The 12,077-nt window shown below is 37.5% G+C and overlaps 1 protein-coding gene across 1 annotated transcript in view; it reads left to right on the top strand.

Moving 5' to 3' along the window:
• WDR72 (WD repeat domain 72) overlaps window positions 1–12,077 on the top strand; it is a gene marked incomplete at both ends in the record, with an annotated part of 184,693 nt that overhangs the window by 20,439 nt on the left and 152,177 nt on the right. Inside the window, 4 exons of the mRNA XM_080809238.1 lie at window positions 320–461; window positions 2,341–2,574; window positions 4,877–5,097; window positions 7,602–7,797. Coding sequence (XP_080665364.1) covers window positions 320–461; window positions 2,341–2,574; window positions 4,877–5,097; window positions 7,602–7,797 — 793 coding nt within the window. The remainder of the gene's footprint in view (window positions 1–319; window positions 462–2,340; window positions 2,575–4,876; window positions 5,098–7,601; window positions 7,798–12,077) is intronic.

The following is a 12,077-nucleotide window of genomic DNA, read 5'->3' as shown; positions in this document are numbered from 1 at the left end:
GGATTATTTAGTTGAATGGATGGAAAGCCCTTAACAGTATGGGTCATACATACACAGAACATGTTCGGTAAATATTAAATATTCTTATTAACTCTCTGAAGTCTAGCTGATAATTTTGCTTCTATTTTATAAGAACTTTTTTTCTTGAGTAAGAGATTATTTCATTTAAGTTACTTGGAATTCTTGAAAGACCAGGAAACAAATTGAGACAGTTTTGTTACTCTATGAAGTCTTATCCCTCCATGTTAAACCAGTGGTTGTCATTTTATGTTTAAATGTTTTTTCTACAAAAAAGCTAACTTTTTTTTTTTTGGACCAGAGCCTTTCCTTTGTTATGGGCTACGTGAATGAACGGAAAGAGCCTTTTTATAAGGTACTTTTCTCTGGAGAAGTCTCAGGAAGAATTACTTTGTGGCATATCCCTGATGTTCCTGTATCTAAGTTTGATGGTTCTCCTAGAGGTAAGACAATTTCCCATCTACTTCTAATCTCATGTCTTCTGAGAACGAGTTCATAATTAATTCAATGTTTTCTCATTTGAGTTGCACGAGGCTACAAGTAAGACAAATTTTCTCATGTACCACTATGCATTAGAGTCAACATAACGGTAGGTATAAACGCTTTTTGTTTTTGTTTTTCTTTTTGCTTTTAGAAAGAGAGTGGGAGGGGCAGAGGGAGACAGAGAGAGAGGGAGAGAATCCCAAACAGGCTCCACACCCAGTGCAGAGCCCAACTAAAGCTTCATCTCAGACCTTGATCTCAGACCTTGATCTCATGACCCTGAGACCATGACCGGAGCCAAAATCAAGAGTCGGGCACTTAACCCGCTGAGCAGTTTAGAGTTGGATGCTTAACAGACTGAGACACCCAGGCACCCAAACATGGTGTTCAAAGATCTTGTACAATAATGCAACCAATATAATTAAAATTAACACCAACTTCACAGGAATTGTGTTTTACTGAAATGAAATGAATGCTTGCAATATCACTGTAGGATAGGCTGATACACCATACTCGTTTTTGAATTTGTCATGCCCATATCCTGTACCTTTTCAACCAATTTCTCTATTGGTATTATTATAGCTGCTTGGAACTATAGGCACAGATATAAACTTGGCCACTAAAACATTTAACATTTGCTTATTTTAATTTTTCTTAGAATACAAAACTGAGATTATTCGAGTAAACATTATTGTGGAGAACCTTCAAACTCCTGAAACCATGTATTCCAAATTGAGGAAGCCTGTCTTACTCTTTTTCCCTTTTTCCCCAAATCATTAAGTCATGTCTGTGAACGCTTAACTGGGGCACAGCAGAAACAAGGTCCTCGATACTTGAATTTCTAAGCGCAAGTTTCCACTGTTTAACAAATTCACTGGTATAACTTTTAGTGTCTTTGTCCCAAATGTTTTCAAAATGGTTCATGTTAGTCCTAGGTTAATAAGAAATGGGTCAAAAAATAGATGTAGAACTTGGTACAATGTATGAAGAAGTTTCTCACAAATTCAATTTTAAGAGTTAAAATAACACCATGCCCCTGCTGAGGCCACCTGAGGGTGAGCCTAGGATTTCTCACATAGGTTCCACTGCCAGCAGCAGAATTAAGTAAGCATCTACTTAATCTTCTTTATAATTAGAACCACAGATATCTATATCAGTACTCGGTGCTTGTCTCAGGTTTGGGCTCTAGGTTTTCACAGTCAATGTAGCATGTGTGCTCCAAGACCAGGGGTCTCTTTCATAGAGAGGTAAGTTGGCTTTGACTTGCCCCCTTTGCTCCTGAATCTAAGCTTCTCTCCCTTTCTGAGCCTACGTGAGGCCCAGTTCAAATGGTTGGGTGGCAAGCTGTACAAAATGATAACCCGTGTTCTTGGTACTAATAGATAATTTCCTGGGGGTCTAGTATGATTTTGAGATATTCATACTCTTGATATTTAAAGAATACATTTCTTCCATTTTCCTCACATAACTAATAGACCCCCAGTTTTCCTTCTTAATGTTGCTGAGACACATAGAGAACCTGTGACATTGGATCACCACTTTACATCACTGCAAGACTTTCTCAATTCTGTTCAGTTGACCTAAGTCTAAAATGAATGCACCTAAAATGAATACACACCTATTCTTCTGAGGCTCCTTGAAGGACAGACGACCAATGAAATAGCATTTGGAATAAAGGCAGCAGATGACAGGAGAACTCTTCTGTGGATGGCCAAGCCACTGTTAGGATGGAGAAAGAACCTCTAGGTACCCCCAAGGAATGATGCCTTGAGAACATTTTCATTATCAGTGTTGAATTTATAAACCCAAATTTCCCTTTTTTGTGTGTTTTCCTTTTAGAAATACCCATTACGGCCACCTGGACCCTTCAAGATAATTTTGATAAGCATCATATCATGTCACAAAGTATTATTGACCGTGTCTCTGGGACTGGAACAGTGGGAGTCACTTCATCAGAGTATGTTCCAAGTCTTGATAAACTAATATGTGGCTGTGAAGACGGGACAATTTTCATTACACAGGCTTTGAATGCTGCCAAAGCAGGACTTCTAGAAGGCGGTTCTTTATTAAAAGGTCGTTGAATTTTATTTAACCCTATTTGTTTAATTTACTTAAGCTTCAACTTTAACAAGCTGTACTAAGAAGATTGCCAAGCTTAAAAAATTTGCCGACATTTGCTAATTAATGTGTACATATTTTAATATTTAAGTAAAAACATCTAGTTTTTTTTTAAGTCAAGGTTATACAACAAGAAATATGTTTCTCTTCTTCCTTGATCTTCCAGCTCCCTTCAACAAAGGCAACTGCTAATAAGTTTCTTTATAACCTCCTTGAAATTTTCTGTGCATATGCAAGTACATACCAACATAGCAATATGCATTCTTTGAATAATACTATACAAATAGAGGCATAGTTTATACACTTTACTGAAATCTCCTAAAACTATCTTAGTAAAATATTTTGGAACACATTCTCTATGAGTTCCACACTCCACACCCACATTCTCTATGAGTACCATTTAAATAACTACTAATAATCAAATTTTAATTTTTAAAAAATCTGCCATTAATGGGTGTTTCACTTTTTCTAGTCTTTGGCTACTGGAGGCAATGCTGAATTTACCATCTTTGCACATACATGTGGGGATATCTATAGTATTAATTCTCAGGAGTAGAATTATTGGATTGACACCTAATGAGTATTTTTAATTTTGAAAATATATCTAACATTGTTCCCTGTATATGTATGTCCACTAACAGCTCACACCTGAGCCAACTTTGTGTGCTATTAAACTTTTTAGTATTTGTCAGTCAGGAGAAAATAGTATCTTCCTGTTTTAATTTTTTATTTTTTTTGTTAATGAAATGTAAATATGCTCTTATACATTTTTGTGCATTGCATCAGTGAATACCTATTAAATAAATACTGTTGTGCGGTAAGTTATCTCATGTAAAGGAAGGAATATACAGGAAGTGATTGAGATTTGGGGATGTGTAGATACATCTAGTATTTTTTAATGCGTGGATCCTACTAGACTGCAAGGTCCTTAACAGTAAAAGTCAAATCTCACTTTTTAAGACACATCTTGTTACTGTTCTCAGCTTACTTTGGCTACTTACTAAATGTTACTCTCTTATATTCAGTGATTACCTAAGAGAGAGGAGTGAATAGCAATGAACAGAGGACAGGTCATATATTGCTACACAGCTCAATGGCTGCTATTAAAAGTTAGTGAAAAGCTTAAGACCGTAGTACTTTTTATCTAGGCCATTTTTTTCTTATCTATAAAACCAGCACCAACCTACATTTGACTGGAGCATTTTAATTAATATTCATCTTGGTTTGCTTAGGGATATAAAGTGAGGATGTGCCTCACGGAATAGAAATAACTAATGATTCTTTAAAGGAAGTAAAAATGATTCTTTGGGACTCTTTTTCAATTTGAGTAAAGAAGGTTTGTGGTCTATGGTTTTCTTTTCTTTTCTTTTCTTTTTTTTTTTTTTTTTAAGTTTTAGCTAATGATAATATAAGAAGCAGTATGGGAACTGGGCGTCAGTAGCCCTGTGTTCTAGTACAAGTATGGTATGCAATGCCCACATTCCCAGCAAGTTCCACACACCAGTCTTGTGTGAAGTAAGTGCTATTATTATTCCAAGTTTTTCATGCACAGTACCTGTGACTTAGAGGGGAAAAGCAATTTGTCATGGTGACCCACCTGGTAAGGGATATACCTAGAAGACCAAAGCTGGCTTCATATAAGAGCAGAATTCTGCTCTCAAACATTATGCTGTGCTTTTTTACACTTGTATTCCGGTTGCTTAACTTTTCTGCACCTCCGGTACTTTTTCTGTAAAACACAGAGATCGAACAAAGTGATCTCTAATATTTTTTAAGGCAGAAAGTGTTCTGCGAAACTTTGCTTTTCTTTTATACTAGCCTTGGTTATGTGTATTGAAAGGGCAGCAGTGAAGTCCTGAGATGAATTTTTGTAGAAGCAAAATGTATGAATTGTTCATTCTTTTAAAGTAGCCTTTGCTGTTTGATGGCACTGGAATTGGTGCTAGCTAATTTTGGTGCTTGTTAACTTGCTAGGTAAACTAACATTGGTGCTAGCTAACTTGCTAACATCCTTAAAGAATGGGCAGACTTTGAACAACCAGTCTTCATCAAAAGCTTGACCTAGCTTATGAGGACGTTCTTGCCTTTTGAGATGGCCCAAGGGTTGTTCATTCATTTTTTTTTTTTTTTAACCAACTGCCTAGCTTTAATTATTTATATATTTTCTTTGCATTAATATTTTATAAAAGAAAATGTTAGCGCTATTTCTTGAGCAAAATATTTTTTTTTTATTAGTTGCTGTTTGATTGTTTTCCAGAGTCCCTTCCTTACAAAGTTCTCAAAGGCCATCACCAAAGTGTTACTTCATTACTTTATCCACATGGTCTCTCTTCAAAATTAGACCAAAGTTGGCTTGTGTCTGGGGACCAGGACTCATGTGTCATCTTGTGGAATATCTTTACTGAAGAAATTTTGCATAAATTCTTTTTGGAAGCTGGTCCAGTAACAAGTCTTTTGATGTCGCCAGATAATTTCAGAGTAAGTTAAGACAAAGAGTAAAACATACCATAAATTGAAAAGTTATATAACATTACAGAATGTTTTTTAAAAATTGGGGAAATTAACCCATATTCCCACAGGAAAAAGTTCTATGTATGCATAATACAACTGGATAATTTTTATGAATTCCTTTCTAATTTTTATATGCATTACTATTATTACAATTTATGCAGGCAATTTGATTCTCAAGCAAAGATTTTGTGTTTACAAAAACCAGTTAATTCTTTTACTTTTTCCCCCAATTCTATATCTTAATCTTAACAGAATTTTCTTTTTTATTTTTTTAATAATTTTTTAAATAAAAGTAATAAACACTCAGTGTAGAAACAATTCAAATGTATAGGAATCTGTAAATTAGAAAATAACATTTGCCTTGAATAATTTACTTTTACTTGAATAATATACTTTTATAATAATAGTTTATATTTTCTTTTTCTTAAACTGATTTTTGTTTGCTCTTTCATTTGTTTAACAAACTTGTGAGCATCTACCTTGTGCAAGACAAAAGGAAATACTTTCAGATATAATTTTCGCATGTCATATAAACTTAATTTCAGCTTCCGCAAAGCTGACATCTTTGTTAAAATATGAACAATCAACTTCTGATTTTCCTGAGTTTGTCAGTCAGTTGATTGACTTGTCAAAAGTATTTCTCTGTAATAATAACATAAAAAAAATCAGTTGCAAGGTAAACTCAGAGAAAACTTACACTGTATTTTTATAATAAGACATAATGAAAGAAATACTTCAGTATCACAAATGATGAAACAAATCAGTGCAACCAAGTGAAGAGACTTTAAAAAAAGCTTTCCGTATGGTGATTTGGGATACTTTGACATGTCTTTTATTCCTGAAGTTCCTCCTGTTTTTTAAATCATTTTTTTTCCCCTCAAAGCTCCAGGACAATAGTCAAATCCTGACCCCTTTTACTTCTGCCTCAGTCATAAATGACTTAACTCCAAACCAAACCAAATAAAAAAGGAGTTTATTGAAAGGGCATAAGAGGCAATATTTTAGACATATGAAACAAACCACTACAACAAGGGCCCCGTGGAATTTGAACTTAAATGCAGGAACGAAGGTTACTTACTCTTCAAGTCCCCTACGTCAAGAGTCTGTTTTCTGTGATTTCTCCTTTCTCTTGCTTCTACCTATGACCTCTTTTAGCTTTTCAGTTTCAAATGCATGGAGAAGAGAATCTGATTGGCCGAGTGTTGATCTCTACTATATGTCGACCTCCGGCTGTAGGATCTGTGTTCACGTGTTATGTGTATGTTCACAAGTTGTATGTATGTATATGTTTCCTTAAGTACATTGGGCTCTCTGTTCTAGAGGCTGTGGGTTGTGCAGGTTCTCTAAGAGGTAATAATGGGGAGGCAACACCATCTGCCCTATTCTACAAGTGCAGGCTCCCCATATAGCACACCTGCCATTTTGTGATTTTTTTTCTCCCCTCAGGATTTCTGTAGTCTTCTTAGAATGAATTAGGAAAAATAACTTGCTCCCCAGCACCCCACAGAAAGAGGTCAGTAATGGGCACAGAGAGATTCCCAAGGGATCCCAACTGATGCTTTAAACACAGCAGCTGAAATTCTGGCTCGTTGCCCTCATGAAAGTAGGAGCATCCACATAGCGAAGTGGTTAGAAAAGAAACAAAGAGGTGGAAAAGCCACTACCCAGCCAACCCTCCTCCCCTCAGCCACCCCAGCCACCCCCATCACCAGCTGACTAACCCAGGGCCCTCTTGGTGAGGCACAGACCTGCCCTGTAAACTCCTCCCAGATTAGCCTCGCAGCACCCAGCGTGGATGGTCTTTGTCCTAAACTGTGTTCAAGGTAACCACATGCTGACTTTTTAAAAAGTATCTTAATCTTTGTCCTGAGAGGCTATTTTTGGTCCTTGTATCTTTGAAGCTGTGCATTCAGTCAGAACTATCTAATGCTTACCTCTTTTAGATTGTGTCTACACTGAGTTTCCTGTTTGGATTAGAATCTGAATAGTTCTGGGAACAGCACCAAATCACATTCTGAGGCTCTAAGTGGAAAATATCAGCTCATGATACCCTTGGGCCTAAGCTTGTGTCTACAAATAGCTTCTTTTTGTGGCAACAAATTAGTTCTGGGGTTTATTTTATTCTGCATTATTTCCGATGGCTGCCTCACTGCCTGAATTTGCTGAGTGACGGTGAAGTTCTTCATTTATCTTATAAGTAGATTTGGCTTGGAATTCTCCTTTTTCACTTGTGTCTCTTGACTTTTCCTAATAAGTTGTTGAATTTCAAATCTACGCGGTATTTAAAGCTCGTGTTCACAGTGTTCTGTGAAGAGATCCTGTAGAAAGCAAAAATGTCCTTTTGTAAATGGTGTTTAAACAAAATATTTTTATGTTACTAGGGGAAAAAATTAGATTTAGTGTTAAGGAAAGCATTTGATTATTTACTTACAAATAATGCCATTTTTTGTGGGTTTTTTTTCCCCCAACAGCTAAGAACCGATCAGGTTATTTGCTGTGTGTGCAGAGACCATTCCGTGGCTCTCCTTCACCTTGAGGGAAAGAGGTGTCTCCTTCATGCCCGCAAGCACCTTTTCCCTGTGAGGCTGATAAAATGGCACCCAGTTGAGAATTTTTTAATTGTTGGATGTGCAGATGACTCCGTTTACATCTGGGAAATTGAAACAGGTAAATTGGAATTTTACCCCTTTCATTCTTTCTATATTTATGCATCAAAGCATTTGGCTAGGCAGCGGGTTCCAGAGAACCCTGCTTTAACCTTTGGTTGGGCTGCATTTAATGGCTTCGGTTGAAGGTGTGTGTGGAAAACAAAACACAATGGCCCAAGTCAGATCTTGACCAACTGATGGTTCGCTGACAGAGCAGTGTGCAGGAATGAGCCGGATATTTCTGGAAGCTATAAATAAAAACATAAGTTATCTACGTTAATTATTAACAAGAGAGAAATTTAGTGTCCTACCAGTCTCAAATTATCATTAAATTCTGCCTTCTTCAGCATACTCACCATCTCAGCAACATTTTGAGCTAATTGATGATCAGTAATAATGGAATATAATTAATTACAAAACTCCGAAAAGTTGAGTCAGGGAAACTGAAAACTGAGTGGCTCAATTGAACTTTTGATGTCATAGTGTAGAGAATGTACAGTGTGAACCTTTAAGTTTTCAAAAAAGTTTTACTCTGTAACTTAAGATTGAGATTAACACATTTCAGGCAGATACTTGGAACTTATCAAATACAGCAAGGTAATTAATGAATGTGAGTCGGGAGTGCGCCTAAGAGTACATTTTACTGAACCCGTTGCATGATTTTTATTGATTAATCAGTGGTGGTTTTATGTTGGATATTATTAACAGACTGGATAGTGTATAATATGCTAGTTTAGAGTCATACTTCACCAAAATAGTTGCTATTTTCTTTACATTTGACTTTGGTGTGTTAATGATGATGACTAATGTGCTGGTGGATGGAGGGTACAGTGTAATTCTGCCTTACATTTGTCCCTTGCTTTACAGCTTTGATGGCCTCCCATGTTCATTTCCCATTAGATTATCACAACTGCTAGGGTGGTGGAAGAGACTTTATTCCCCATCTAATTGATGAGGAATTTGTAACTGATTTGTAGGTGCACAAGATTACATTGCTAATAAGCAGTTAACCAATCTGAGGGTCCCATCTTTCTTTGCACAATGTGCACAAAATTAGGAGAGTTTTAGAATTCTTAGTTAATCTATCAACCTGAGTGACACTTGAGTATAATGGATAAAATGAGCTCTAAAGCCTGGGCTTGTTTCCAGGACCTGCTAACAAAGGCTGGCCTCAGGCAAGCAACTTGACTTCACAACATGTCCATCTCTTTATCTATGAAATGGGAGTAATGATACCACCTTCCTGTCAGGATTAAATTAACTAATACTGACCATGCTTGTAAACAGTACCTATAGGTGCCATACCTTTAATAATAGTTAACTATTATTAATATGATCAAAGAACGCAGCAAAATCTTGACTTCTTCTTGTGGAATCTAAGCCTGTAGAACAGGTAAATGTGTGCCGTTGCATTGTTTTCAATTGTGAAATTGTGAAGACTTGGTAATCAAGCATATATTTCCTAGAAAGTAGAATCTAGTGAGAATAAAGAAATAGCTGAGAACTGACAAATGTTTATAGTTCCATTGACCCATCAGGACACCTTTCAGCCCATGCATCTTTTTACTTACATATTTTTTGATGGGGTGGGCAGTAAAGGAGGGAAGCCAAAGCACAGTACTTTTTTTTTTTTTTTTTAAGTTTTATTTATTTGGGAGAGAGAGCAAGAGTGTACAAATGGTGGAGAGGGGCAAGGGGAGAGGGAGAAGGAGAGTCCACTGAGCAGGGCGTCTGACACAGGGCTGAATCCCAGGACCCTGGGATCGTGACCTGAGCCGAAGGCAGCCGCTTAACCGACTGAGCCATCTAAGAGCCCCAACTGCTAGTACTTCTTGAAACTGTATTTATTCCCACATTTTGTTTTAATTTTATCATTTCTTTTTATACTCCCCAATCCATAACCGAATATTATAGGACATTTGAAAAATACAGAGAAAAATAAAGAAAAACAAATAATCCTGTCCCACTTCCTAAAGATAACTGCTATTAATATTTTAATCTACTTTCTGCCAGACATCTTTTTATGTCAATAAATAGATGCCAAAATTGTGTTTCAGTCATGCTCCTGGCAGAAAATTGAATTTAACCCAGATGGGTTAAATGAGGAGACTTTAAAGAAAGGGCTATTTATAAGGGTGTGGATAGGACTTAGGGAACTGAGATAGGAATGGATAGTGATAGGAATGGATAGCCCCCATCACCCAGATGCTGGTAGAATCAGGAAGCTCTCACCACTTGCCCAGGGCTGAAGCAACAAGAGGAGAAAGTAGTGTCAGTGGCCCCGTGTGAGAGTGGAAACCATGGAGGAATGGTCACTCTCTGAAGTCATGGAAGAGTAACAGCTCCTCCCAGAGATGCAGGACTGAGACAAAGAAAGAGTTGGAAGAAATGATTTTCTCTGTCCTTCTGCAATCACCTTCCTTAGTTTGATCCAAGTAGAAGTCAAAGAGGAAGGACATTCAGTTCTAGGCATTAGCCAGGGGCGCAGAATGGGTGCAGAGGAGCAGGGAAGGGGTGGAGTGAGTGGTCAAATGGCCAATAATTGGCATCGCGGCCATTATGAACACATCACATTTAAACTCAGGAATCTTCTATGGTTGGTTCTACACATTTTTCCTATAAAAAAGTGTTTTTTTTTAGAATTTTCATATCAAGTGTGTCCACATTTAGTGCTAAATATAAAATATTTGTTTCAAATGAGGCTATGAGGCTGTTTATCTCACGGTCATCTATATTAATACTTCATAAACAACCTTAATTCAACCTAAGATGGAACTTAAAATGGTGAAAATATTACTAATAATTATGGAAACACCTTCCCATTTGTGATGTGGCTCTTCAGTTTTTCAAAATGTCATCCCATTAACAATTTCACTTGAACCCCCCAACACTATGCCCATGACTGACACCCTGACTTCCCTCATCATTTACCATGCTTATCCTGTTTGGATAAATTTATGCTGTTCCTTTTAGTTTGCGTCTTATATTGGCTTTGTTTTGGGTTGCCATTAACCTCTGCAATTCCAATTTTGTTTGAAATTGAATGAACCACTTTCTCTTGCCCTAGCTGGATTTCATCTGGCTAAGATACTTCCATCTCATTTACTGTGCTAGATTTTGGTTTCATCCTCTTCTTGTAGAGTAGGAAAGTCTTTTCCATTTGTAGTTTCATACGGTTAGAGGAAAAATACCAACAAAGACCAAAACGATTGGTCTGAAAAGAGGCTGTGAGGCTCTAGCATGTGCTTGCTCACTGACGTAGCTGACACGTGGACCAATAAATGAATAAATGAATGAGGACTAATTTTGTTGGACCTTAGTAGACTGAGTTCGAATAAGTTCACCTTAATATTGGCCCATGTTGTGGCTCTTAGATCATGGCTGGCCACCTGCAGGTAGAGCCTTACTTTCTCCTCCAAGTCTACCCTAGGGTTTCTAGAGTTCATGTGACCTGTCTCATTTCCTCGGGTATGAGTCTGTGTATTTTCTACTCCAAGCAATTTTTCTGGGGTTTTTCCTTTCAGCTTTGCTAGAAGGTTCAAACTTCATTCCATATGTGAACAGACCCACTCTCTGCTCTGTTTCTCCAGTACTCTGCTTCCTCTAAATATCTGAAGGAGGGATAAATTGACACTAAGGCATCTTTCAGCACCAGAGCAACCCCAGAGCTCATACAGAGAAAACAGGAGGAATGAGTGGGATCCTGATTTGTGGGAAAGGAGCCTAGAAAGAAAAGGCGAGGGAAGGGGAATGAAGCTAAAAAGTAATTAATTCTCAATTGTGCCAGAAGCCCGCTTTGGTGGAAGGTGGGGGATTGGGGTGTAAGTCAGTCCCTGCGCCCCCTTCTCCGAGTGTGGAAGATAGGAGACTTCATCAGTTTTCCACCACACTTTAAAGCAGCCTGTTTTCACTTTACTGATGAGATTTATTTACTCATTTTTTTATTCTTTTGGATAGAATGCACAAGTATATTCTAGAGCCACGTACCCCATGCCTATTTTATCTTGAAGTTGTAGGAAGTGTTTCTCATGGTGATAGGTGGCACGGTCAGATGCATGCCTGCATAAAGTCCAGGATCACTGGTGGGCATGCTCCTCTCCTAGGAGAGGCGAACAACCAAAGCAGAGAAGTATTTATATAACAGCAAAGGCCTTCATCTTCTGGCTAAAAATGCAGCACTGCCAGGTTGGGAATGATGAGGGCATCTAGTTTCTCTCATTGATTTGCCGGATGTCCCATGATGTCTAGGCCTGATTAGGAAGGGAAAAAATTGGAGATGTCATTTTGATTAATATTTGA

Source organism: Martes martes (assembly GCF_963455335.1).
Source record: "Martes martes genome assembly, chromosome: 7".
In the NCBI taxonomy this organism is placed as follows: domain Eukaryota; kingdom Metazoa; phylum Chordata; class Mammalia; order Carnivora; family Mustelidae; genus Martes; species Martes martes.
This window is presented reverse-complemented; position numbering and strand designations above follow the sequence as displayed.